The sequence below is a fragment of the Ammospiza caudacuta genome, chromosome 25, assembly GCF_027887145.1.
Source record: "Ammospiza caudacuta isolate bAmmCau1 chromosome 25, bAmmCau1.pri, whole genome shotgun sequence".
NCBI lineage: Eukaryota > Metazoa > Chordata > Aves > Passeriformes > Passerellidae > Ammospiza > Ammospiza caudacuta.
This window is the reverse complement of record NC_080617.1, coordinates 7,696,835-7,724,238: the sequence shown is the minus strand read 5'-3', so window position 1 is coordinate 7,724,238 and position 27,404 is coordinate 7,696,835. Positions and strand designations below refer to the sequence as shown.

Sequence of the window (27,404 nt, the reverse complement as noted above, 5' to 3'; positions counted from 1 at the left end):
GTAGTATTCCTCACATTTTCATTTCCTAGCACACTCCCCTGAAAGGCATGGAGGCACTATCCCCCTCCAGCCCCCTCCCAGCTGGGCACTTCAAATCGTGCTGACAAAATCTGCTGGTTTTGGTAAACTCCAAACTTGCTGGTGTCAGTGCTCCGAGTTCTGCATAAATTGTTCCCATGCTGTGGAGTTGTGCAAAGTCCTCTTGTTGACCTATTGTATTACCACTAATAAGATTGAATGTGGTTTTAATTTCTCATTTCCTCTTTCTCTGGATGTCCTTTTCCTACTACTTAGAGTCTTACTTCAGGTCTCTCTATAGCGAAAGTCTCTTTCTGTGGCTCAGAGAATGAGCGATGCTTTGCTTTCAGAGCGCTCCGCACTGGAGGGCTTTAAGTGGCATTCAGAGGAGGCTATCAGCCACAGTATCTGATGTATTGGTGTGGCTGCAGTTCATGCATGGAGTGCAAAAAATGGGATTTAATTGGGAGGGAGGGGGAATAGCGGCCTTGGCTGAATGGATGGGTGAAAGTTCCCCGACCACCCCTTAGCCCAGCGAATGGTTGAGTGCCTGCCAGAGCGGAAGCGAGTTCCCTTTCAGGCACCCTGCCTTTGTCACCGTAAGAAAAAGCACACACGCACTCGCATGGGTTTGGCCTTGCAGCTGCAAAAAAACCCAACCAGGCGAGAGAGAACCATGCACACACCCAGATCCTGTTCTTTCAATACCAGCAGCTGCGGAGCCGGTGCTTTGCTGGAGGAAAGCACAGAGCTATAAACACAGCTTGTGGAAAACCTTTACCTTCTGTCTAGGGCAGCATGAAATCACTGGCCGCTTCCCTTCTGCAAGCTAAATTAAAAACGGCTGTAATTAACTTATACAAAATAGCCTTTTGGTTGCTATTGAGAATTCAATATTGTATCAAGGAGGTTACATCTAGGGGCTGGCTTCACATGAGAGGTTTCCATAAAGCAGCTTATTATAGACCTTGTGGTAAGCTTGGCTAGAAAGGCCTTCATCCTTAGCATGCCTAATATGGTCTAATCTCTCTTTTCCCAAAAAGATCAGTTCAATAAAGTGATGGTTCCCCTGTACTCCAGTACTGGTGTATTGCATCCAGCTCTGGGCCCCAACACAAGAAGGATGTGGAGCTGCCGGAGAGTCCAGAGGAGGCCATGGAGATGCTCTGGAGCCAGGCTGGGAGAGCTGCGGTGCTCACCTGGAGAAGAGAAGGCTCCCAGGGGGACCTCAGAGCCCCTTCCAGTGCCTAAAGGGGCTCCAGGAGAGCTGGAGAGGGACTGGGGACAAGGGCCGGGAGGATGGTACAAGGGGGAATGCTTCAAACTGAAAGAGCAGGTTTAGGTTAGATTTTGGGAAGAACTCCTTCCCTGTGAGGGTGGTGATGCCGTGGCACAGCCTGCCCAGAGCAGCCCCCATCTGTGAAAGTGCCCAAGGCCAGGCTGGACAGGGCTTGGAGCAACCTGGGACAGTGGAAAGTGTCCTTGCCCACAGCAGGGGTTGGAACGAGATGAGCTTTTAGACCCTTTCCAGGCCAAACCATTCTGGGATTTTATGGTTTCAAACACCCTTGAATAGGTTTGGATGGTCCAGAGCCTGGAGTTTGCACTGGAGATTACGTAAGGTGAGATCACTGCTGGGCTCAGAACATGCAAAATGGAAACAACTACAGCTTAAACTGAATATTTTTCTGCCTGTCCCAGGGAGATTTCACAGGCATCTGTCACCACAGCCAAGCTGAAACCTGACCCCTCTCTGTCAGACCAGGGGGGCCGATCGAAACAGTGGGGCCTTGCTGGAGTCTGCTGGAAGGTTGTTCAGTCCCGCTGGCTGCAGGGATGGAGAAAGTGAGTCCAGGGATTGTCATGCTGTTGAGCAAAACCAGAGGACTGCTCCTCGCAGCTTCCTGCAGCTCTGCTGCAAATCCCAAAGGGCAGCCGGGGATCCTGGGCCGTGCCTGCGCCTTGCACAGATGGCTGTGCACACACAAACGCTGCATTCAGCATTTCTGTGGGATCACCTCACTGGACACTGCCGTGGAAGAGCAGGGTAATCCCACATGTGGAGCAGCCCCTTCTCCCCCAGCCCTGGTTCCTCTTCCCACCCTTGAACAGGACAGACCATAGGTGTGGGGAAAAACTGCCTGGAAAATCCCAGGTACACGATGGCTTGTGGTGCTGGTGTGATGGGATCCTGCCTGTTCTCCCACCTTCACAGGAGTGCCCATCTTGCTGGGCTCCTGAGATCCCAAAAGCATATTCAGGCTCTTTATGTGGCATCATGTTTATATATTTATTTTTCCCTCCACAATGGAAAGCCTGTGTATTATTTTGACTTTATTAAGATGCTGTTTATGAACCATTTTGACTTAGATGCTCGAGGCTGTTCTCTTGTTTTTTTGTGACCAAAATCCCGGCAGATACAACACTTCTGGAAAATATCAGAGAGTCAATGTCCTTTTTTTCCCTCTCCCCTCATGTCAAAGGTTGACTTAAAATATTAATGCTGCAAAGATTCATTTAAGATATTAAAACTGTTCAGGCAAGAATACATGTACATATTGTAATTACTTCCTTTTTCTTACAATTAAAGTAATTGGATTATATTTAATGAGCTATTTACATTTAATAATTAAGAAAAGACTTATCTTTCCAGTATTCCCCAAGTGCAGCAGAAGGGTGGGGGCACTCAGAGCTGTGATATAATTATCTAGGCGTGAGTTGAAACTGAAAGAGCAGTTGAGCTCTATAGAAAACACTTGGAACTGGTTTGTTCCTACTCTTTCATTAATCAAAATAGTTTAGTGTGTGGCAAAGAAGGGAAGGCTGAGCTTAGCTGCAAATGAGACAGTTTATCTGCTGAAAAGGAAGGTTAAAATATGCTCGAACTTAACGAATAAGTCATTTAGGGGGAAGAAAGCACACCCTCTCTTTCCATATTAATTAGCGAGCGCTGCCCAGGAATGAGAATGCGGTGCGGTATTTATTGAGAGCTGGCTTTGTTAGTGCGGCAGGCGCAAGCCGCTGCGGTGCCCGCGGAGCTGCGCTCATTAGCGCGGTGCAGGCCGGCGTGCAGGAGGCAGCCCCGGTGCCGGGGCTCTGCGCAGCCCTGCCCGCTGCCAGGGGCTCCTGCTGCCCCTGCAGGGCGCCTCTGCCCAGGGGCACTGCCCGCCTTCCCTCCTGCGCGCTGTCTCTGCTCCCAGGCCCTTTGGAGAGAGCTCAGCGCTGGTGCTGACTGAGGCCGGAGGATTCTGCCCCTCGGCTGCACCCTGCTCTGGGGTGCTCAGCACAGGGGGGACGTGGACCCCTCGGGGCGAGTCCAGGGATGCTGCCAGGGCTGGAGCCCTCTGCCCTGGGGACAGGCCGGGACAGCTGGGAGTGTCCAGCCTGGAGAAGCCCCAGGGAGACCTTAAAGCCGCTTCCAGTGCCTAAAGGGGCTCCAGGAGAGCTGAAGGGGGACATGGGGCAAGGGGGAATGGCTTCCCAGTGCCAGAGGGCAGGGTTAGGTGGGAAATTGGGATAGAATCCTCCCCTTTGAGGGTGGGCAGGCCCTGGCACAGGTGCCCAGAGCAGCTGTGGCTGCCCCTGCATCCCTGGCAGTGCCCAAGGCCAGGCTGGACAGGACTTGGAGCAACCTGGGGCAGTGGGAGGCGCCCTGCCATGGCAGGGAGTGGAACAAGATGAGCTTAAAGGCCCTTTCCAACCTGTACCATTCTAGGATTGTGGGATTCTAGGACTGAAACCTGCCCAGACCTATCCCTTCATACTCCTGAAATGTTTTAGAGCCTATTGTGTGCTTTCAATACCCAAGTACACCAAAGCTACCTGTTGATTGACGCTCGTGATGCCGCTCTGTGTTGTCACTGACCTTGTATCCTTGCCCAGATTATTCACAGGTTTAGTAGAGAGCATTCTGCTCCCTTTGCTGCTCCTGTTTCCTAGGAAGCAACAAAGCCAGAGCTCTTGTGGCGCTGAAGGAGTCCTGCCTCTCTCTCCCGATGTACACCCTCACAGCAAAGACCTTGAAACCTTTCTGTTCTGGAGCTTTAATTCCTGTTTAATCAATAGTTCTATATTCTGAGAATCAAATCCCTGTGACAGCTCTCTTTAATTGAGCTAAACTGCCTTTCTCTTGTCACGTCTCTTCTAGAGTTTTATTTAAATGCATTTGTTCTGCCTGTATCCTAGTCAGGTATTGATAGAAACACCAGGTGACCCTCTTTGTTTAACTTGTTTTTCAGCTAAATGAATGGAAACATTAATTAGTGCAATGGTTTGTTTCTTAGGAATTAAAAAAATAAAAGTCTAGGTCAAACTGCTGTCTCTATTAGCGCTCCAGCAGAAGCCAGGAGGATCTGTATGTTCCCCATTAGTGACACCCCCATCCTTCCACCCCCAGACAAATTTCTGACAACAGCTCTGAGCGAGTCCCTCTCCAGGAGAGCAGCCTGGTATTTGTTCCAGCAAGATCATCTTCAGCAAAGCTGATAACAAAAAGTTTAAAAGGAAGAGCCAAATTTTCAGTCACACCTGTGCAATCCCCTTGAGGGCAGTAAATGATGATGATAATGCATGAGCCAGACAAAAAAACCCGCAGAAAATGGCTTTCTGAGCCTCTTTTGCATTTTTCAGAGCCAGCAGACTGGAGGGGGGGGGAAAGGCAGGGGAGGGAAAAAAAAGGTTTATTTTTACTGTGGGATTGGAGCGGGCTGGATGTTGGTTGTGTCGAGGACTGCACGCCGTACAATGCTGGCTGTGCTGCGGGATCAGGGCTGGCGCTCCCGCTGTGGGAACGTGGCTGTGGAAAAGGGCAGCGCCGACTGCTCCTGCCCCACGGTATTGGCCAAACGTCTCTTTCATAACACCGGCGGCTCAGGCCTGCAGAGTTCCTCGCTTGGTGATGGAAGTGCGTTATTAGTACGCAGAGGGCTCGTGGATGCGGGGTTTTGTGATCAGCTAAGTGTGTTCTCCCAAAGGTCCTGCATTTTCAGTAGATCCTGCTTCAGGAGAGCTTTTGTGTGATGGTGGGTGAAAACACAGCGTGTGCTTCCCATCCCACCGGCTGCTGAGAGATGGTGGGCAATGTTTTCTGCTGCGCCCGGGGGGTTTTACCCGTCCTTCTCCCCCATGGTTTTTTGGGAGAATAGAGCACTGTGAAAGGAAGCAGCCCTGCAGCTGCCCTTCAGTGCTGACTCCTGCTCAGCTGCTGGCAGGCTGGGCTGGTAATGACAGATGAGCCTGTGATGCATTTTTGGGAATGAATACTTGTTACAGCTGGCGGGATGGAGTAGTTTGTGGCATCACATGGCAGTTTGCTCTATAATTTCGCTCCCTATTGCTCGGATGCAGCACTGATTGCTGGGTCTCTCTCGGAGCGTGGAACTGGAGCATTTCTGATTGCCGCATCCCACTTCTCTGTGGCTGCATTGTGAGCTTGGATATAGCCCTGAGCACTCAGCAGAGCCTTCTGCTGATTTTTTTTTCCCCCTCAGTTCTCCCTGTGTGTGTGTGTGGCTGCTGCTTCCCTTTCTGCAAGTCTTTTGGGGTTACATAAAAGCCAGTCTCTTTCTGGCCATTACAGCTACATGGGGGAGTAGTTACTGCTGAGAGAAGCTTGAAATTTGAAGCAGAGTTGTCACAGACATTAGAAAGAACAGTCGGTCTGCGTTGGCAAGCTACTGAGTTAAGTCTTATTTCATACTGATGGGAATTTCAGATCTGATTATCTCCTTTCCCCCTCATTCCCAGACCTGCTGGTGTGCCCAGGCCCCCGATGGGCGCTCCTAGAGGCAGCTCTCCAAAGAGCTCAGCTCAAGGCTGGGTCTCCTTGACTGTGCTGCCTGTTTGTCTCCAGGCTGAGGATTCTGTAAGCCCTGCCGAGGGCAGGGTGCTTGGTCACCCTGACGTACTTGGAAATCAAGCCTAAATTCCCTTCCCTTCCCCAAAAAAAGCGTTCTGCCCTCCTTAGGTGCTTTGTGCTACACCAGACACTATGACAGATGATCTCACTGCTGGGGTCCAGATTTATTTGCAGATGGTCCCTGATCTAAGAGGTTGTGTGTCACATTGAGCGGGGAATTACCCAGGTGACTCCCAGTAACGCTATGCTAACTGGTCAAATACCAGTGAGGAGAGCCTTGCCAGATCTCCCCCTCCACCTCACCTGTGTTATTTACAGCTCTTTGTGTGCGATGCATCCGCAGGGCTTGCCTTGGAGTCCTGCCTGCCTTCTCCTCTGCACCACCACAGTGACTGTGCTATCTGCCTGCTCTACAAAAACCCCACAAAACAGCTCTGGTGCCTCTCTTGCTGTGCAGTGCTGTTTTCTGCTCTGCTCCAAAACACTCTTTAAGGAGCGTTTGCTCTGAGTTGCTGTTTTCAGTTGACAGAACTCAATTGCCTTGGAAAGCAAATACTCAATGCTAAAACATCCCTGTATTGCTTCTCAATAGTTGTAATCAAAGTCTGTTTCCTTTATTGTTCCTAGCAATTGTTCAATTTTACTGTGCCAGCCCTATTTATTAAAAATAGTCAATAAGACACAGCTTTGTGCGAGGGGTTTATGGACTGACAGTTCTTGTTTGAAACAAACCAATTGTACTTGATTCTAATCCAGAACTGGGACTCCTGAGTGATCTGCTGCAGCAGAGCTCACGGGGAGAGCGGTCGATGCCTTGCTGATAAGAAATCTTGGAGCAGCACGCTTATCTTGGATTTACCTCAGCTTTGCTTAAAGTGCTGGATTCTGAAAGGCAAGAATTGCAAGTCACACATTTTCCCCCCTTTTCGAGCCTGTGTTGGGCCACGCTTGTTCCCCAGTGCCCAAGAGTATTTACAGAACTAATTGCCAAAGTCGGAATCCTCTTAAAAGCTGGTGAGCAGGACGTTCAAGGTGAGAGCTTATTGTGGCAGGAGCGGGGTGTCAGATCAGCAGCCATGGGAAGAAGCTCCACTCATGGATCCTGCTTTCTTGGAAAAGAACAAGGGATCCAAGACCACGATGTGTGCAGTGAGAAAGGACAGGAGTTGTTGGGAAGGATGATGGGGAGCAAAACCCCCATGAATCCTGGAAACAAGGTGCCTGTTGAGGCTGGAGGATCAGTAGGAATGGGAGCAGTGAATTCAGCTTCCAGGGCTTTTTTGTGCTCAGCAAACCTTTCTGTGGGCTGGAGCAGGCCAGGGCTCGGCAGAGCCTGTGTAAGCATTTTGGGATAGGGAAATGATGAGGCAGCCTGGCAATGCCCAGCTGTAGGTGGGGCAGCAAGGGGAAAGGAGCTGCGGGGCAAAGCTGGGCCTTTCAGATGCTTTGGCCTTTAGTCACTGCCCTCACAACATCATCAAGGCTCCTGGAGCCCTCTGTGATTCAAGTCATGACTTGGAGGCTTCAGAGGAAGTGTTTGGGAGCAGGTAGGAAGGCTCTGGTTCTAGTGAGAGAGGAAAATCATTTGTTTCCTTGTTTTTAAGAAGGTGTGAAGCACGGTGGTTGGGAGGATGAGTCCTCTGAACTTGGATTGATGCAGCAGGGTTTGTGGATTTTCCTTAGGGCTCTTCCAGCCAGCAGAGATCACTGAACTTCTTTTCCTCTCGCTGTGTTTCAATTTGATGCCTTTCTTTGTTTTCCATATTCATTAGAAATCTGTTGCAGAGTTTTTTGTTTCTAGAGGCAGTTTCCTTTTACTTCTAACATACTTGATCTCCTCTCCTGTTACACTGGGATCAGGGCAGCTCCCCTGTGCCCATGTTATTCTTGCAGCTTCTTTAAAAACAGTGTCTGCACCCCAAAACTCTACACTCCCAAAAGAAATCTAATCTCCAGCATTCATAACCAAATAGAAACGCTTATCTTTGCCCCAAAGATAAGGATTTTCGGCCTTGCAATTCATTTAAGTTGCATCTGAATGGTAGGATTTAGTTATAATATATGGTCTGTGGTCATTGTGTGACAGTGACTAATGCTTGATGAGCAGGCTGGCCAGCCGGGCTGGAATTGTGCTGTGCTGTCATGGCCTGAGCACGGAAAGTGAAGCGGTTCTGGATGGCCCGTGCTTGGCACTGCGCTGTCAGCCGCCTCCTTAATGACTCTCTTAAAGAGTAACAGCATGAGCCTCCCAGAAAGCTTTTCTAGCTCTGTCCCTCTTTTATTTGCTGTGTCTCCTCCCTGCCCCCAGCTCATGCCTTGTGCTGCCTCCAGTGTTTGCTTCCTCTTCCCCATTCCCCCTTTGCTCTCACGCCTTGCCCCTTCTCCACACCTGGTTTTCTGCCCCACCTGGCTCCTGCTTTTGAAATACACCACTTATTTTCCAATCCACACTATTAATCTTTGTCCCACCTACTCACAAGGCATGAAGGTTTTACAGGAGCCCATTAGCTGTTATCTCTATCCTACCCTCCAAACACTCCAGGAGAAAGCAAGGTCTTACAGTCTTCTTGCAGGGACATCACCCGCTCTTTTTGCAGGTCCCAGATTTCCTTCCTAAAATCTTGAAGCTCCTCATCCTTCTGCTTGGAAGAGAGGAATTTTTGCTTTAAAATTCCTCATATCCAAAAGCTGCTGGGAGAGCAGGGTGGTTGTCCACAGCCTGTCCTGCCCTTCCTGCCTTGATCATCCCCAATGCTCCCCAGGGTTAATTTAATCCCTGAGTTTGCTGGATCCTGGCTGGGCTTAGAGGCACCAGAGCTGTCCCCATGGCCTTGGGAAGCACTGCTGTGATCATGAAGGCAAAGCTCTCCTTCTGCAGTGGAGTGTGGCTGGGAGGGTGGGGTGGGCTGTAAAGGGAGCCTTTTCCTTAGCCTTTATCTCTGCTGTCTTGCGCCAGTGCAAATCTGTGCTCTACCTTAGTTTTTCTTTTAAGAAAAGCAGTTCTCACCACTACTCCTTGCTTTTGCTTCCAAAACATGCTTTGAAGCCAAACACTTTTGGGGTGTCTGTATACAGGCAGCATATTTAGAGCCTTTTTTTGTTGTGTTGTTTGAGGCACTGCTCCCATTTTATGCCCTGTCTTCCCCATCTTTGCAGAGATCAGTGTTACCTGCATTTGTCCAACCATGCTACCCATCATCTTGGGGGCTTTTTTTTTGTCTCCTTTTATACAGAATGCTCACATCTCATCCCCCACTTGCAGGCTTATTTTTCCTGTTGCTGTTTTCCTTCTGTCTGTCCTCCACCTTGGAAGGTTTCCAGGCAGGCTGTCCAGCCCAGCTCTGCAGATCCCACCGTGTGTGCTCCCTGGCCAAGCCCTGGGGAAGCACAGGGGAGAAGCTGGATGCAGGCAGCCTGCAAATGCTGCCTTGTTTATGAGAGCTGCTTGTTGGTGCAGACTGCAGTCTGGGGGGAGCTGGGAAAGTTTGTCTGGCATGAAGCACTAAAGCTGACAAAAGATTGTAGGGCTTGGGCTGGAATCGATAAAACCGGGGTGTTGGGAAGGGAAGGTCAGAGCCCTTCCTTAGTTCACCCTGTTCTTTAAATATCCCAGCAGTTACTGATGGCTGCAGTGGACACGGGGAAAAACAGCGCAGACTCGATCCTCAGAGGGTCTTGCTTTTGTTTATTTGGATGCAGATCTGGCTCCCCTGTTCCGTAAGGCGTTCGGCTTTGGGGACCCTTTCTCTGCAGCCTGGTCTCATGGCAGGAGGTTGGAACAGGATGAGCTTTAGGGTCCCTTCCAACCCAAACCATCCTGGCATTCTGAGATGCTGTGAAATCCCTCGTGTAGAGGCGTTGCAAAATGGTAGCAACCTACATCTGCTTGTCTGGGAGATATCCCAGCGCCCGGTGCTGCGGCTCTTGAACTCCTCTGCCTTAATGGGTCAAATTTAGCAATTCAAAATCTGGCTTCTGAGGTAATTAGGAGGGATAATGCCCACTTCTTCCTCTTAACACCCTGATAGAAAAGCATCCAGGAAGGACTCCTGGACCTCAAAGATAAGCTGCCAGCTGCCACAGAGACTATCAAAGGGTGGCTCAAAGTCAAGAGCAAACAGCTGATTTTTTATGGTTCTTGGGTTTTTGCTGGTGGTGACAGGAAGCCATGTTCCCCAAGCTGTTAGCTTCCTGTTTTATTTTTACACCCAGCCCGAGCAGATCCGCATGCCTATCACATGGGAGCTGCCTGCTTCTCTTGGGTTGTTCCTCAGCTGACCTAGAAAAGTGATTCTTTCCCCTTCTAAATTAATCACGAACTTGGGATGTATTTGCTTTCACTTAGTCCTAAAGATTTCAAGCATGTATGATGCTCCTTCTAGTGAGCTGGTCACACAGGTTTCCTTCTCCCTCCTGGAGCTGGATGATCTGGGTGGGAGCTGTTTGAGGCTTAAATGTTTGGGCCTCTTAGCAAAGGAGATTTTTGTTAGTTCAGGATACTGACCTGCACATGAAAGCGTCCAAAGCATAACTTCCAGACACTTAGGTTTTTATCCAGGTTTTTTATTTTATTAGTTTTTTAAAGAACTGGAAGTTTGTCCTGCCTGTTGTACAATCAATCCTGACTTGCCTCTGAGCACACTCCAGTCCTGCATCCTGATTAGAGCTCCCTCCACCTTAAACTGCTCTAGCACGAAAACAATGGTCCAGTGTAAACCTCATCCCCGGGGGATTTCCCAAGGGAAGAGGGGTGCAGCCTGCAGGATAAGGAACAGTCACCAGAAAGTTTCCTGGTCAGCTGCAAGCGCTTCCTGTTGTTCCAGGAGAGAGCCCCGTGTGCTGCTCCAGGAGGGAGGCACCACGTGTGCTTTGGCGTGCTGGGAGAAGCCTGTTTTGTTCTTCCTTTTTTTGTGTAATAACATCTCCTGTCTCCATCTCCACGGCTTAAGCCAGTATTGATTGCAAGTGGGGAATGTTTCTGAAGAGGAGCTCGTAGGAGGCGTGCCGGTGCTGCGTGAGCGCGGGCGGCTGGAGCCCTGTCCGGCTGCGAAGGGAGCAGCGGCTGCGGCAGCACTGGAGCGTGGGCCAAGGTGTGCAGTGCTCCATCTCTGCCTCTGTACCTGCGCTGCTGGGGCTCTGCTGCCCCTGCGAGCCAGACAACAGGAGGATCTTTATGTCTGATGAGCCAGTTTTCTCAGGGTGGGGAGCTGGGGGAAGAAGGCTTATAAGTAAAGCCATTTGAGAGCAGGAAAAACGAACACCATGGCTCTGGTGTGCCTGGAATTTGCGGTTGAGTAATCCTTTCCTGTTTCTTTTTTGGGTTGTTTTTCATCTTTCAGAACAGTGCCTGAAGCAGGTCCACCATGCCGTTAGTAACGAGGAACATTGAGCCAAGGCACCTGTGCCGTCAGACGTTGCCTAGCGTTCCGAGCGAGCTGGAATGCGTGACCAACATCACCCTGGCAAATGTCATTCGACAGCTGGGCAGCCTGAGTGAGTACCATGGCGAGCCTGCGCGTTGCCCTCAGGAGTCGCTACTGCTCTTTATTTAGCTCCCTTTCTATTCTCATGTTCCTATTTCTCCCCCATCTGCCTTCCCTGGGTAATGCTAAAATGTTTTCCTAAAGAAATCTGATGCTAATTTCATATCCCTGGTCCCACTGCCTTCCTATCTAAGAGAAAATGGGGAGGGGGGTGTGTGTATGTGTGTGTGCATGTGAGAGGCTGCAGTGAAACTGCAGATGGAAGGATGGAGCACAACTCAGGCTTGTAAAATGGGAGGCTCTCAGAGCAGGCAGGATCTTGTGTCAGAGAACGTGCCTGTAATTGCATGCGCTACTAAATGGAGCTTGACTCTGTTGAATCCACACCATGTCAGTAGTCGTATTTTTAATGAAAGATAATTAAAGCCCCCACGCAGAAGCTCCAGTTTGCCCCTGCTGCTGTTTGTTGCGTTGTGAGACCCAAAGACCTGTGTGAGCCAAGTGGTGCCTCCAGAGCGTCGGTGGTTTGGGGCTGCTCACTCAAATGGCAGCGTGAGCTGGAGCAATGCCTGGCTCAGCTCTCCAGTGGGCTGACCCATAGCCTTGGAAAGGCTGGAGGGAAAGCAGAGGCCTACATGCCATAGGAGAAACCAAGAGTTAATTGTGGTCTCTCCGGGATGACTCCATTCTCTGTTGAAGTGCTCTGGGTTCTGATTAACCACCTTTGTCCTTGAAGCGAGACTTTGATAATCAAATTAATCTATTGTTTAGCTTCTCTGGGGTGTTTGCAAGCCCTTCTGCTTGCTCTGCAAAGCAAGCCCTTGTCTTCCGCCATGTGGCAGGCAAAGTTTGGGTGCAGCCTCTTTCCAGCAGTGCAAACCATGGCTGTCACTGAAATCTGGGCCCGTGTTTGCTGCCAGTCGGTGTCACATTCTGTTGGGTTGGAGAAATGTCACTGCACAGGCGAGACCAGGCTCTCTGCTCGCGTTCAACTGGCCCTGGTTGCTCATTTGTTAGGTCTGGTAGCCAAGATGGCTGTGGAGTGTGAGTGAAATCCATCTCGTGCTTGTGAAATGGTGAGGAAGGAGGCAGTAAAGCTGTGCAAAGCCCAGCTGCAGGGAAGGCTCTTCCCTGTTCAGAGACACTGTGGGTTAGTGTGACAGCCCTGGCCAGATCCCACAGGTTTAGACCTTCTTTGCACAGGTATTCAAAGCTGCTCTGCTTCTGAGGCGCTGGGAGCCAAATCACAGCCTGGTTGGTTTCTTCTTTGGGAAGGTACCCTGGGAGCTGGGAAGGGGGGATGTGGGGAGAAGGTGTGAGCTGCTGGACCAGTCACAGGTACCTGGGGGGAAACTGAGGAGAGGAGAGGAGAGGAGAGGAGAGGAGAGGAGAGGAGAGGAGAGGAGAGGAGAGGAGAGGAGAGATGCCTCCTGCTGAGGCTTGGTGTGAGAGGAGAGCAGGGCCGGCGGGAGGGAAATGCTGAGCACCATCCACTTCCCCAGGGTCAGCAGTGTTTTAAATAAAACAATGTTTAGACTACACTTGCACCCAAATGACCAAACTCCTGCCCCCCGCCCTTTCCTCTCTCCAAAAAACAAATTCTCTCTCTCCTTGTACCTTGACTATTACAGGAACGTAGAGCAGGTTCAGTAGGCTGTGACAGCCCTGTCAAGTGAATAATCAGCCATGCCTGGTGCACCACAGTCTCTTTACGAAGATGCAAACATAAATCTTGTCAAACTTTCATATTCCAGTGAGTTTACCCTTCGTTACTATCGCAGCTGGGAGCACTTTGTATAAGTCGACTGCGCAGTTTTGTGTGATTTTACAGAATCCACAAGCTAAAGATGGAAGGACCTATTAAATCATGCCGTCTGTCTTCCTGCCAGTGCATGACAAAGATAATTCTGATTGTAAGCTGCACTTTTGCAGTCAAAGTAACTAAACTAAAAAATTAATCTCTGTCTCACCCCATCTAAAAGTGTTTGTGAAGCTCAGGCAACGTGTGAGATGCTGGGTGATAACTCCAGGTGCACTTACACAGGCAAGTGAACACAGACCATCTCTTTTCTCTTCAGGGTCAAAACCAGTATATATATTCATTTATACTTGAAATGTACTTTGCAAGCCAAAGACTTAATTTTCCCCTAGTGCTTGTTGCAGTTCCTTGTGAAATTCAGAAATGTTTTTCACTTCTTGTGAAAGCAGAAACGAAATTGCAACTTTCTTTTTTTGAACTTTTGCTGGAAGGTTTTGCATTTTCCCACAGATAAATTTTTGCTCTCTTTGGGTCAAATAGGAGAGTTGGTCTGTGCTGATATTGAAAATGGAGATTGCTTCATGAAACATGGCTACAGTGAGAGCTACCTGGCCCTTAGATCTCCAAACATAAAATCCTCCTCATGAGTTTGGGTTTGTTAATTGAGCATATGTGGAGCCTGCATTGTCTAGGAGGGTGGAAGGAAGAGGTCAGTGGAAGTTAACCTTCAGCATTTGCTTTCTACAAACACTTGGACCTGGCACTGCCACCAAAAGGGGTGGAGAAGGTTGAATTTTAACCTGGCTTGTTCCCCGTGCTTGGCAGTGTAAGGAGATCTCCTGGGAGCAGGAACAAGGAGTTGATATGTCAGCTTAGATAGCTGGGAGTGTTTGTGCAGCTGGGCTTTGGGGGATGCCCTCGCCTTGCCTCGTGCAAGGGTGCTTTGTCTCTCTGACTCTGCAGACAACCGTGTTTTCCAAAATTGCTGTTGAAATTAGACTTCCAACTGTTTTTTCTTTCCTGAATGTCGGAGAGGATCTTTAGGAGTAACAGATTCCAGAGCAAACTGTTGACCATATGATGATGCACTTCAAAACCAGACTGCTTATTGGGAGCAGCCTTGTACTCAGCAGCCGTGGCTGGAAGTGTTTCCCATCAGTGGAACACCACGGGCCCGTGTCTGCGCTCGGTGCCAAGTCTGCTCTGCTCTCCCTGTCCTCCTGCTGGGGGCTCCCCTCTTGGGCTGTGCCTGGGAGCAGAACAAAAGAGCAGGACTCCGTGGAAGTTCTTGGGTTTCCTCCAGGGCTGCCACCTCTGTCTACCTGTGGCCATCTCTCGTTGCACTGTAGGTTTTAAACTCCTGAGGACGGGGCCATGTTCCTGTTACTGCTGTAAGTGGTGCAGCTCCTGATCTGAGCCCCAGGCTCAGCTCTCATGGCCCAAACCATGGATGGTGCTTGTCATAGCAGCCCACTGGGCACTCCAAGCTGTTCCAGAGAGAATGTCCCTGACTGGGAAGTTCCCCTTTGGTTTTGATTTAGAATCAATGTGAATGCATCAATTTTTCAGACACTGCCACCTGAAGGAACAGCAGGGTCAGTGCTGTCAGCTGCGGTTTCAGCTCCAGCTTCAGGATCCCAGACTGGGTCTGCTCTCTACTTCCAGAGTACTTTGAGCTTGTAAATGTGTGCTAGCTCCCCTGGAGGCAGGCCTGCTGGAGACTGGGGGCCTTTGAGATTCTCCAGAGCAATAAAAATCTAACTGTATTTCCTTGTCTAATAAGCAGAACAGCAGAGAATCTTAAAGGACCTTCAGATGCATCCACATTCAGACCAGTGTAGTGTTGTCAGCCCTCTTTAGTTTGTTACTCTAATAGACTTTAAAGTGTGTCTCAATTGTTTCCTTATTGCTTGAAGATCCCTTGGAAATGTCAGGTTTTGGTGGAACAAAGCGCTTTCTTTCTGGATGTTAAACTCAGCCCTGACAAACTTGAAAAGAAGAGTGGTTGGTTCTTTCTTTCTTTCTTTCTTTCTTTCTTTCTTTCTTTCTTTCTTTCTTTCTTTCTTTCTTCATGAAAGCAAGCTGGGAGACTGAGTGTGGTCTGATGTGGTTCATAAGGGTAATGTGGACACTTTAATATTGCAGGTAAATCTGCAGAAGACATATTTGGAGAGTTGTTTACTCAAGCCAACACCTTTGCCTCTCGGGTGAGCATTCTGGTCGAGAGAGTTGACCGCTTGCAAGTCAAAGTCACTCAGCTGGATCCCAAAGAGGAGGAAGGTAATGGAGTGGAGCACAGGCTGAGCGTGGTGAAGGTTCTCGTTGAGTCAGCATGGTTGGTTCAGCACCATAAGCCCAGCATGACACAGCCATGGGTGCTGGAATGTGTTCTCTGGGGCTGAGAGGGACTGTTTCCCTGCCTCCCAGCGGAGCACTTGGACAGCTGGTTGGGCTTTGCTCTTCAGTGACTCTCCACGTGGGAACTCTCCAGCGTTTGGGTGGCAGGGGATGAGCTGCTTGAGCTTGGTCACAGGGGTTCCAAAGCCCGTGGGCCACTCGAGGCAGAGCTGTGTTGATGGAGCAGCAGATCTTGGCAGCACGCTGGAGATGTGATGGGTTTCCCAGAGGATCTGTGGGAAAAGGAACCTGACCTTAAGAACTGCAAAGCATGCCAAAAGCTCCAACTGAAATCAGATGTTCACTGCTTGGGCTTCAGGGTCGTTGGCCAGGGTCAAGCTGTTCTTCACTTGTTCTCTCCTCTTCCTTACAGTCTCCTTGCAAGGCATTAACAGCAGGAAGGCCTTCAAAAGCTCCACCACTCAGGACCAGAAGCTCTTTGACAGAGATTCTCTCCCTGTGCCTGTCCTTGAAACCTACAGGACCTGCAACACCCCTCCACCTCTCAACATCCTCTCACCTTACAGGTAGGGCTGCAATACCTCCTTGTTCCCTTGCAGAGAAGAACCTCTTCCAGCCTGCCAGGGAGGTCTTTCCCCATGCTGTGCTGGGCTGAAGTAGCTGTTTCCACTGGGAAATTGAGTTGCTAAACAAATCCACCAGGAGATCTCTGTCCTTTGGATTATGTGAAACTTTGCTTTTGAGGTCATGGAAATGAATGTAGCTAGAAAATGATCTCTTTGGTTTTCTGCTGTCACTTCTGTGAGTGCCGTGGGGCCAGGCGTGGCTGGCTCTGCAGAACCATGCTGGGTGTGCTGCAGATGAGGCATTTTCCTTGTGCTCCTCCATAGCCCAATGGCTCCTTTCCAGAGAGCTGCAGTGAGAGATGCAGAGCATTCACCTGGAGGTGGCTCCCACCCAGGTGGCTGCAGCAGGCATGGTGATGCTTCCTGTGGCCTCCAGTGCCTGGCCTGAGACATCTGGTGGGACCTACCCTGGCTGTGTAACCAGTTCTCAGCAGTCCCACTCTGATTCCATCTTGTAGGTAGTAGAAGTAAAGGGGGTCAGAATGCAGAGACTTATCCCACATCCATAAATATCTTCTGAGCAGGTAAAAAGTAATTACAGATAGCTGGAGGCAGCTGTCTCCTGCCAGACGCGGCTGCACTGCAAAGTGGGAGGAGAGGGAGTCTGTGTGCGCTCACTCAGGAGCTTCAAGGACGCTGCTGCTCTGATTTAGGGTTCCTGAGCTGCAGGAGGAGGTTTTTTCACACCAAAATACAGCACAAACAAAAGGGAGTTGAAGCCAGAGACCTGCTGCTCTCCTGGTGATTGCTCAGAGCAGCTGAGCTCTTGAGGTGCTGAGCAATGGAGGGTTTGTGTGAGGGCAGGAGGAGTGGGATGTGGGAGAGCTGGGGTGACTGACATGGGGGGCTCTTCTGTTCTGAAATGGGGGCAGAGGCAAGAACAGCACCTGTGACCATCTCACTGCACTTCTGAATTGTTGTCTGAGATAGTGCCTTGTGTTTCCTTCCAAGAAATGAGTGACCTGATCCTTGTCTGTGTGGTTTTCTCCTCCCCCTGTTCCAGGGATGATGGCAAAGAGGCGCTTAAATTCTACACAGATCCTTCATATTTCTTCGACCTTTGGAAGGAGAAAATGCTTCAGGACACCAAGGATATCATGAAGGAAAAGCGGAAACATAGGGTGAGGAAGGGAGGAGGAGGAAGTGGGAAGTGTTAATAAATTTTGGACTCCAAATTTACTATCCAAAACTCAGGTTTGCACTTTTGGACTCCTTTGGGATCAATCCAGTCAAGTTTTATCTGGTTTACCCACATCCTTGTTAATTAAAAAAAGAGAACAAAGATACCTCTAATTGGTTTTTCCAAATGCCAGTGTCTTTGAGCCTTAATGTTAAATTATATTATAGCATAAGAGATGTATTCTTAACATACTTTATTTAGCTTTTGAGCGACTGGAGTATTAAGCATGAAAACAGATTGTGATTCTTCAATGAGAAATAACAAAGGAGAGATGTGGGGTGTGTTAGAATTCTGAGTGAGCCAATCTACAGCCCAGTTCTCTGTGGGCAAGTGTCCATATTGCACCCCAGAGCACTGAACACCATGAGGGTGAAGGTGAAATTTGGGCATCTCAACACAGAGGCCAGAACCTAAATTGATTTGGGGAACGAAGCTTTTACTCTGCTCTCGAGCTGCTTATGCCAGGGGGTGATGAGGGCATCATGTCTGGGCTGCCCTGGGCAACCTGATGTTGTCTGGAATTTTTTATGTTGTCTGTGCTCCAGCTTTTTTATATGGAAGATCTTTGGAGAGTGCAGAAATCAGGAAAGTAAACTAAAAATCCTCTTTGAGAATGTGTCTTGTTGTAAGTGCTCCAGGTCTGTCCTGTTCCTCTCCGTTCCCAGTGAATTTAAAGCAAAATAAATCTTGTGTTTGATCCCTCCTCTCTTAGAAAGAGAAAAAGGAGAATCCGAACCGAGGAAACGTGAATCCACGGAAAATCAAAACCCGGAAAGAGGAGTGGGAGAAGCTGAAAATGGGACAGGAATTTGTGGAGTCAAAGGACAAGCATGGTCCTGCTGGGTAAGCAGCTCTGGGGCTGGGTGATTGGGATGCAGTTCACCCTGCGCTGCAGCTCCCCGGATCCAGATCGATACTGCCACTAATCAGATTCTCCCAAGTAAATCCGCCTGCTGATTTGAAATTTGCCAAATAAATCAGGGAGCTGGAACACAGTGGCAGGAGTGGCTCTGGCTGCTCTCGCTGCCTGTGGGCACAGAGGTGTTGGGAGCTTTGGCTCTGCCCCACGGCGATGCCCTTCCCTCACACCAGCCGAGGGTGGCATCTCGGTGCCATTGTGTGATGGCTTTGTTACATCTCACAAATGGCTCTTCACACCCTAAAGTTGAAGCGGGGGCTGTCCCCATCCAAGTATTTCAAGCTACAGATCTCTCTTTAGCACTTCTGGCTTGGGAATTTGTTTAACTTTTGACACCAGCAAGGCTGGAAGCAGACTGAATTCCCCACAATGCTCTTCTTCCTTGCAGCTTCCTTTCATATAAGAAAAAAATCTCTCTTTAAATCACACTCTCCAGCTAAAAATAAAACTTGCTTTTAGTTTAATAAGAGAACAGGTTTGGTTTCTAGCAGGGGAATCGAGCAGCACAACAGCACCATTTTCTTGCTCCTCTTTTCTCATGTGAGTGTGTTCTTACATTTGGATTCACTTGGGGTCCACAGCCCCCCAAAATAGGGTGGTTCCCCCTCCCCACAGTGAATTGAGTCCACTGAAAGCATGAGAGTCTCTTTTCAGTACTATTCCAGCTTTGAATACTTGTTTTAGTGGCATTGTGGTTTCCATTTTGATATTCTATTCTCGAGCTTATTTTTTGGCATCTTTGAGTATCTCCTGTTTTTGCCACTGATGATACTCAGTGTAACTGCAAGTTCTTTAGGTCCAAGTTGGTCAAAACACTCTTAAGTGCTTTTACAAAATCAAGTGTTAGGAAAAATGCATTTATTCAGGTGTTTGCTTGTTTATTAAAATATATACTCCTTGTTTATTAAAATATACATTCTTTAGCCAAAGAATTACGTAAACACATACAGGTGTATGTGATTCTCCATGTAAGAGTCTTTGAGAAGTAAAGGGATTTTTTAATGATGTAAAATCATAGATTGATTTGGGTTGGAAAGGGCCTTAAAGTCCATGCCTTCTGCTAGACCAGGTTGCTCCAAGCCCCGTCCAGCCTGGCCTTGGACACTGCCAGGGATCCAGGAGCAGCCAACCTCTCTGGACAACTCTCTGGGTTCAGAATGAGCTGCAGACATTGCCTTGAGCTCTTGAAGCAAACAGTTAGCGTTGCTTTTGGCAGGTACCCCTCCAACATGGTGTACCAGAACGGCAGCATCGGCTCCAGCGAGAGCATGGATGGGAGCTGCTACCCGCCACCGCCGCAGACTGACTCCATTGTGCCACCACCTCCCTCGTTCCCAGATGACAGCCTGCCTCCGCCCCCGCTGGAATTTAGGTAAGCCTACGGGATCCCTTCTGTCACCAGGGAGTAGTAGGTGGTGTAAAAGGATGACATGAGACAGGCTGAGATAGTTCAGCACCACTTCCTCATGGGTGGTGCATGGGAAGCAGAATGCTCCTGCCTGGAAGGGAGGTGCCACTGCAGGCACAGGCAGCACAGCTCTCCATGAGTCCCAGCCACCACCACCATCCCAGGCAGAAGGGGAGAACTGGAGCAGATTTACACCACAGCAGTGTCCCAGTGAATGGCTTGGCCCCATTGCTGTGGTTTTCCAGTGCAAGTGTTCCATAGCATGGACTGATGTTCCTTATGTTCCGTTTGCATAACGCTCTCAGGCACATCATGGAATTCTTGGGGGTGTCCTGTGCAGGCCCAGGGATTGAACACGATGATCCTTGTGAGTCCCTTTCTACTCAGGATATTCCATGACAGAGCTTTGCAAAGAACAGCTTCTTTAACCTCTTTTGCTCTGATCTGTGAGAAATGCACGACATGGGCACTGGAGGTGGAGATGTATTTAAGTTTCAAGGACTCGAGCACAGCAGCTGCCTCCTTCCCAGAGACTTGGGTGCAAGTTCAGGTCATTTACTTGGGATTGAATGAAATGGTGACTCCCAGGCACCTCCAGAGATGAGAGTTACAGTCCAGCAGTGGCTCAAGACGCAAAGGGTGAAACGAGAGTGGACTTTTTCTGTTTTTTAAAGGCATTAAAACAGAGTCAAGAGGAACAAGAGAAAGTCTGTCTGATAGACAGGGCTGCTTGGCTTCTGTCCATCTTATCCAAAGGCAGCAATGCTGCAGCAAAGGCTTTTCTGATGTGTCAGAGAGACCCAGCACTGCACTCTGCAGCCTGTACCTCTCGGGCAGAGCAGACATGAGCTCTCAGATGAAGCTCTCACTGCCTTATGCAGTTGCTTAGATCTCTGCCCAATGCCACAGATCTCCCCTCTTCTGGTTTTGTTTTGATGGTTGTTTTTAAGGGACCCTGGGAGGTAGATTTGATCTTCAGGAGTCTGTTTTGGATCAGCGCTGTTAAAAATGGTGACATTTTTGTGGCAAATGTACCTTATTTTTCTGTCTTGCCATGGAAGGAGGTGTCCCTTGCACTGGATGTCACGCTGTCACATGGGCAGTGGAGTCCTGTGGGATGAGCAGAGCCTCCACAATGGGAGATTCAGTCCCTCTTGCCTTGGTGTTTTCCATAAGAGTACGTTGGGTTCCCATGTCCTCCCCTTCACTCCCCATGGCGAGCTCTGAGGCATGGCTGCTGAATCCAGGGAGGAGATCCCTTCCAGCAGGTGTTCAGAGCATATGCTTTCCTGGCACCCCCGCCCTCCTCGTGCAGTTTATCCCAGCAGAATTCCCTGATCCCTGCCTGGTGTGTCACGGGCCTGACCTCAAGGAGAGTGATGGCAGGAGCTCTGGAGCCAGGGGCTGCTCCGAGCTCGGATGTGCCCACCTGGCCTCTGACCTCTGAGGTGAGGTGGCTCATGTTGTGGTCAGCCTGGGAGATGGGATGGAGGACAGAATTCCTGCCATCCCTAGAAGCTTTCCTTTTTCTAGAGGTGTAGGCCAAAAGAAACAGTGCAAGGGAACTAAAACCAAGGAGTGAGGTCCCATGGAAACATCAGTTAAAGCTGGAACTTGGATTTTTTTGTCTGGGCTGCAGCAAACACACATGATTTGCGTTAACACAGAGACTGTACAGTCTGATCCGGCCTCAGGGCTGACTCCCCGCGTCTCTCGTTCTGTTGCCACAGCTATCCTGTAGACAACCAAAGAGGTTCTGGTTCCGGAGGGCCCAAGCGGTCCAGCCTGGTCAGCCCGAGCCACCCGCCGCCGGCCCCTCCGATCGGCTCTCCCTCCGCGGCCCGGCCGGGCTTCGCTCCCCCTCCGGCGCCCCCTCCGCCGCCGCCCCTGATGGAGAGCGCCCCGCCGCCGCCGCCGCCCGTGGGCTTCCCGGCCCCGGGGGCCGCCCCCCCGCCGCCCTCGCCGCCCTCCTTCCCCCCGCACCCCGAGTTTGCCGCCCCGCCGCCCCCGCCCCCTCCGCCGGCAGCCGACTACTGCGGCGTTGTGCCCGCTCCGCCGGGGCCGCAGCCGGGCGCTGGGGCCGCGCCGCCCCCGCCGCCGCCGCCGCCGCCCCCGGGGCCGCCCCCGCTGGCTCCGGGCGGCCTGGACGGGCCCCCGCCGCCCCCTCCGCCCTCCGACACCTCCGCCGCCAAGCCCAAGTCATCCCTGCCGGCGGTGAGCGATGCCCGGAGCGATCTGCTGTCGGCTATTCGGCAAGGTAAGGCTGCGTCTCCATGCCAGCGCCCTCCTCTGCCTCTGGAAAGCCCCTGGGAGCTGTCTCCTGGGAGCAGTGTGACTGCCTTGCTGCTCAAGGCTTGTCCCTTGTGGTCCCTCCTTGTCTGCCGCCCTCACGAGCGCCTTGCTGGGTTTTATGCTTCCCCTAGCCCTTGTGGAGATGGCAGTGCCAGAATTGGTGTGGTCTAGGTTTGTTGGGGAAGGTACAGCCCTGGGGTTACCCTGGGGAGGGGCACACAAGGGATTTGCTTCCCATTCGATGTCCCCAGCCAGCCTGTCCTGCCGTCAGCATCAGCGTTACCCCAACACCCCCAGCCTGCCTCGCTCAGAGCACTGTCACAAGGGACATTTCAATGTGACCATGAGCTTGGCGTGATCCCCTCTGTTCCCTTGTCCCGCCAGGCTCCCAGCTGTGCAGGGTGGAGGAGCAGCGGGAGCAGGAGAAGCGTGAGCAGAATTCACTCAAGGGATTTGCTTCCCATTCCACCTCCCCACCCAGCCCGTTCTGGCTGTCCCCATTACCCCAACACCCCCAGCTCAGAGCACTGTGACAAGGGACATTTGTGTGTGACCATGAGCTTGGCGTGACCATGAGCTTGGCGTGATCCCCCCTGTTCCCTTGTCCCACCAGGCTTCCAGCTGCGCAAGGTGGAGGAGCAGCGGGAGCAGGAGAAGCGGGACGTGGTGGGCAACGACGTGGCCACCATCCTGTCGCGCCGCATCGCGGTGGAGTACAGCGACTCCGAGGACGACTCCTCCGAGTTCGACGAGGACGAGTGGTCGGATTAGCCGCGCTCCCGCCCCTCCTTCCCTCCGCTCCTGGGCTCGCTTCTTCCCGGATCAGGTGGCCAAACCTCGCACCACAGCCTGCCCATCCCGTAACCAAAGATGTGCCAAGGGTTTTCAGACAACCAGCAGCATGTCTCCCGTGTCCCTCCCCTGCAGCCCTGGCAGGATCCGCGCTCTGCTTTCCAAAAGTCTCCTCACGGACACTGGGGATGCGGCGCTGGGATTTAGCTGGAGGGGGTGTAACGGTTGCTTATTTAAAAGAGAGCTAAACCTCCAGATTTTTGATGCCACCAGGCAGAGCACATATAAACCCTCCATCCTGAGGGATTCTGAAAGTAAAGATGGATGATCCTGTTGTGGCCATGTGGCCTTTTGGATGAAGGACATTTTCAGCTGGTTTTCTCAGTGCAACAGCAGACAGTTGATCTGATGGCTCTTCCCTGCCAGTGAATACTGGTTGTGCTGCAAGAAAATGGGCTTTAAATGTCAGTTCTCTGCTGCATCCCACTGTCACATAATCAGGTTTTTTGCATTAGTGCACAATTCTTTCCCCCCTGACCCCTGAGTATTAATTCCAGATCACCCTGTGTGGGGTGCATTTCCCAGCTCCGAGGGTGCTGAGTGCCTTGGGTGCAGTGTAAGGAGAGACTTTTTTTATTTTAGAAGCTGCCTTTACCTTCCTCAAATCTCCTGGGCTGCTTTGCCAAGAGGAGACTTGCACAGAGGGATGTAAAACCAGGGCAGGATGCTCGTTCAGCTTCCCACTCTTGGGAAAGCAGAGCCACTGCCCCACTGAGACACATCTGTGGTCAGCTCTGAGCGCTGGCCAGACCTCGCCGGGCTGATTTTCTCCAATTCATGCTGAGATTGTGTTTTAAAATTCCAAATCCAGTGCCTAGGACAGGGAGCTGGGCTGGGGTTCTCTGAGCACCAGGCACTGTGGTGGTCCTTGGCCTGCCAGGGCAGTTTGAGAGGTGCTTTTTTAGCGGGGTGACCGTACTTTTAACACAGGGACTTCAATGCTGGTATTGCCTTTGCTTCTCCTCCCTTTCCCCCAGGGAGGGGAATTTGTGTGCCTAAAAACATCATTGTGTGTGTGAACTGAGTTGCCCATCAGTTACATCAGACCTAACCTACCCTAATTTTGTTATTATAATTCATTAGTTAATTTTAAGAGAACGTTTTTTCTCCTCACTAACCCTGTGAATTAATTCCCAGGCTGCTCACTATAGATCCAGTACTGGCAGGGGAAAATGGGGAATTTGAACTAGCTGACCTCGATTTTATTGCTGTTTTATGTTACCTTACATAGCATATGAGCATATCTTGGAAATCTAACCCAGATACCCCTGATGTGTATTTTAATTTGGACATGACTCCGTAAGGGTCATGCAAAAAGCAATTCCAAAGCCTTTCTGAGGTTATGGGTCCAGCTGTTGTGGGATGCGTGTCCCACTAAGACCAACTCTCCCATCTTTTTTCCTTTCCTAAAGTATTTCACCAGCCTGTGCCTGTCTCTCTTCCCTGCCTCGCCTCCTTTAATGGCGTTGCTGATACCTGGAACACTGGGCCCTGCCCGAGGCTGGCTGGAAATCCTGCTTGGGAGGTGATTGATGGCTTCAGCTTGTGCCATGAGTTCTTACTGATTCCTTCTGTGTGTGAGTGTGTGTGTGTGTGTGAGTGAGTGTGTGTTGGGATGGCCGGAGGATGGGCTCAGGGGTGCAGCCCCAGCTGGGACCCAGTGATGCCCCACAGGTTCCTGGGTGGCAGCACCATCAGGTTTGTCTGCAGGCAGGATGCAGGAACCGGGCAGCAGCGAACACCTGAGCAGCTCTAGTGCCAGGTTCTGGAACAGGGAGCAAACCCCTGGAGTGCAGTGCAGAGACTTGGAAATGCAGAGGGATGGTTGCTGCAAGCTGGGTGAGGGGAGGAGAGGCACTGCCTCGTTCTGCTGCTCTTTCTGCGAGCATCCTCCTCTGGCTGCTCTGAGAGACAAGTTCCCAGCAAAAACAGCCCTGAGCTAAGCTGGGCTGACAGCAGGATCACACAGGGAGGCGAGGAGCCCGCAAATGCCAAACCTGGCTCAATCTGAGATTGCATTAACTAGACTTAGCCTTGTTGGGGAAGGGAGCGAGTCTTCGTGTCGCCTGAAATAGCAGAAGTGCCATATTCCCTGAGCCCCATGATGGTGTGTCGTGCCTGGGGCCCTGGGACACGTCCCTCTCTCTGCCTATTGCACAAGGCTGCTGCTGTGTGGGCACGGCTGGAGGTGGCTCCTCTGGCCTGCAGGCAGCGGGAGGGACACTGCCTTGTCCCTGCAAGCCTGCTGGAAACACCCTCTGCTCCCAAACCCCATCCCAGGGCAGGCCCCAAAACTGCAGGATCCTACACAGAACGTTTGTGGACAGGTAGGGGAGGTTGGTGTTGGAGTGGTTTTTAAATCTCCTTTGATTTCTGCCTTTTTTTTTCCCTAAATCTTTGATTGCCTTAGCCTATGCGGGTATGCCTGAGAAACAGCTGCTCCAGAGAGGAACCATCTCTGAGTATCCTTGCAAAATCGCAGAGCTCTGGGCCACCGAGTGAGCTCAGTGTTTGTGAAAGCAGCAGGGAGGAGGAGAGGTGCCAAAACCAACCTTTGCAAGGCAGAGCAGCTGCGCTGGAAGGGCAGGGCTGCCCTGCCACCTTTGCCCTCGCGTTGGGGGCTCCGGCTCCTTCCTCCCCTTTGGTGGGGCTGGGTTGTTTCCCCAAGCCCAGCTGAGCTGCCCCTCGCAGCCATCTCGCCCGTGCTGCGAGTCCGGGCAGGCTCTGCCTCCCTTCCCTCCCTTCCCTTCCCTCCCTTCCCTGCCCGTTAACCATTCCGGCGGTGTCCTGCCCGCGGTGCTTGGCTGCTGCTCCCGGCAGCCTCTGTCTCTCCCCGGGCTCAGCCCCAGCTCAGCCGGTGACCTTCACTGCTGCTCCTGCCTTATCGCAGCCACAGCGCCGGCCGAGGGCTCCCGGAGCTCCGGGGCTGAGGGATCCTGCCGAGTGCCATTGCAGGGAAAGGGGAGATTGGATTTTATGGGGTTTTTTTTTTCAGAACGTGAACTTATTTAACGTGTTTCTTTTGGAAGTCCCTGCCCTGGAGGGGCTCTGGGACGGAGCTGCCTGGCAGGGCAGATGCAGCTGCCCCGGGTCAGGTTTCACTGCTGTTGGATTTCGGGGGTGCTTTCTTCTCTTCCTTTTAAACAAAGCCTTGAAGTGGAAGTGGATCCGATGTTTTTATTACTGTATTAACATTCATTTTAATTCACTTCAGAAACTAACCCATTTTTCTTCCTGATTAGAATGTCATAGAATTAGACAAGCTGTAACCCCTCCTGAAGTGCCTTATTTTCCTACATGATATAAATATATTTATAAGAGTAATTATTCCACTTATGTCTTAGGGGTTTATTGCTGAGCAGGAGATAAGGTGGGAGAGGAGGGATGGGAAGTGCCCTGCACGGACCCAGCCAGGCTGGGGTGGAAGGGCGACTTTGATGGATACTCTCAGGGTGCAGGGGGTTCCTCACTTCAGACCAAAGGAGTTTCAGCACTGAAACTCTGCTTAGAAAGAAGAAAAAAGGACGAAAAACCCCAAACACGTGAGCAAAATACTGTAGATTTGTCAGGTTGTTTTTTTACCCCTGCAAAACAAACACTGATGGCCGGACTCTGCAGGGAGCAGTGGGTGTGGGGGATCAGAGCCTGCCCCATGTCCATCGTTGCACATCCCAGTGCAGACTCTGCCTCCTGTATTCCCATGTAATGTCTGTGCTTTTCCCTGTCAGTTGCTGTATAAGCCAGATTTCCTGCTGCTTTGTTTTGTTGTTTTTAATAATCAGCTCAGTAACCCCTGGATGAAGATCCCAACTGCAAATATTTTGTAATGTACGTGTATAAAAAAAAAGTAATAATTTTTTTGATTCTTTTTTAAAACTTGATAAAATCTTTCTATCCACCTGGTGCCTGTGTGTGTTACTGTGGGGGTGTGAGCTGGGCCTGGCACAGGGGCTGCCGTGGCTTTGTGTGTGATTTTGGAAGGTTTGGGCTGGAAGGGACCTGAAAGCTGCTCTCATTCCAGGGGCAGGGACACCTTCCACTGTCCCAGCCTGGCCTTGGCCACTCCAGGGATCCAGGGGCAGCCACAGCTGCTCTGGGCACACCCAGCTCATTCCTGGGAGCGTGGGAGGTGCAGGGCCACCTGAGCCAGTCTTGCCTGTCCTTGTGCCCTCTGCAGCCACCAGGGCGTCCCTTGGGAAGCCCAGATCCATGGAGGTGCCAAACTCCTCCTGCCCAGGCAGACACCTCGGCACAGACACCTTTTCCATGCCAAGGTGGGCTGAGGGCTATTGCCAGTGGCAATTTGAGGCCACAGCGCCAGGGAAGCCCCAGCAGGAGCAGCTCCAGCCTCCCTCCTGCCCTCCCTGCCATAGGAAATGAGCCCGGGCTCCATCTTGCAGAGCAGAGTGGCTGCAGCTGGGCTGGGAAGGGCTGCAGCAGCTTTTTGCCTCCATTTCACAGCTCCGGCTCCCTCGTGCAGTGAATGTGCCTGGCAGCGGCGGCTGCTGGCCCCGAGCTCAGGTGCCTCGTCTGGCCTCGCTCCGTGGGGCTCTGTTCTCTCGCTGCTTGGTGAAAAGCAACAAAAGGCTCTGTCCCTGCTGCTCCTCATCCCTGCTTTTACTGCGGGCTCTGCTCTGCCAAATTCCCTTGGC

At 51.1% G+C, this 27,404-nt stretch overlaps 1 protein-coding gene across 2 annotated transcripts in view; it reads left to right on the top strand.

Annotated features, from left to right (window-relative positions):
- Positions 1-26,655, top strand: part of WASF2 (WASP family member 2) — a 31,948-nt gene extending 5,293 nt beyond the window's left edge. The window contains exons 1-9 of one of the 2 annotated variants that reach the window (XM_058819765.1): positions 10,788-10,965; positions 11,215-11,368; positions 15,263-15,397; positions 15,888-16,041; positions 17,105-17,222; positions 17,994-18,124; positions 19,417-19,572; positions 21,339-21,865; positions 22,514-26,655. In XM_058819765.1, coding sequence (XP_058675748.1) covers positions 11,239-11,368; positions 15,263-15,397; positions 15,888-16,041; positions 17,105-17,222; positions 17,994-18,124; positions 19,417-19,572; positions 21,339-21,865; positions 22,514-22,671 — 1,509 coding nt within the window. In that variant the 5' untranslated portion in view covers positions 10,788-10,965; positions 11,215-11,238 and the 3' untranslated portion in view covers positions 22,672-26,655. Of the gene's footprint in view, positions 1-10,787; positions 10,966-11,214; positions 11,369-15,262; positions 15,398-15,887; positions 16,042-17,104; positions 17,223-17,993; positions 18,125-19,416; positions 19,573-21,338; positions 21,866-22,513 lie in introns of those variants that run through there. The other variant, XM_058819764.1, reaches the window with a different exon arrangement.
- Positions 26,656-27,404: the final 749 nt, after the last annotated feature.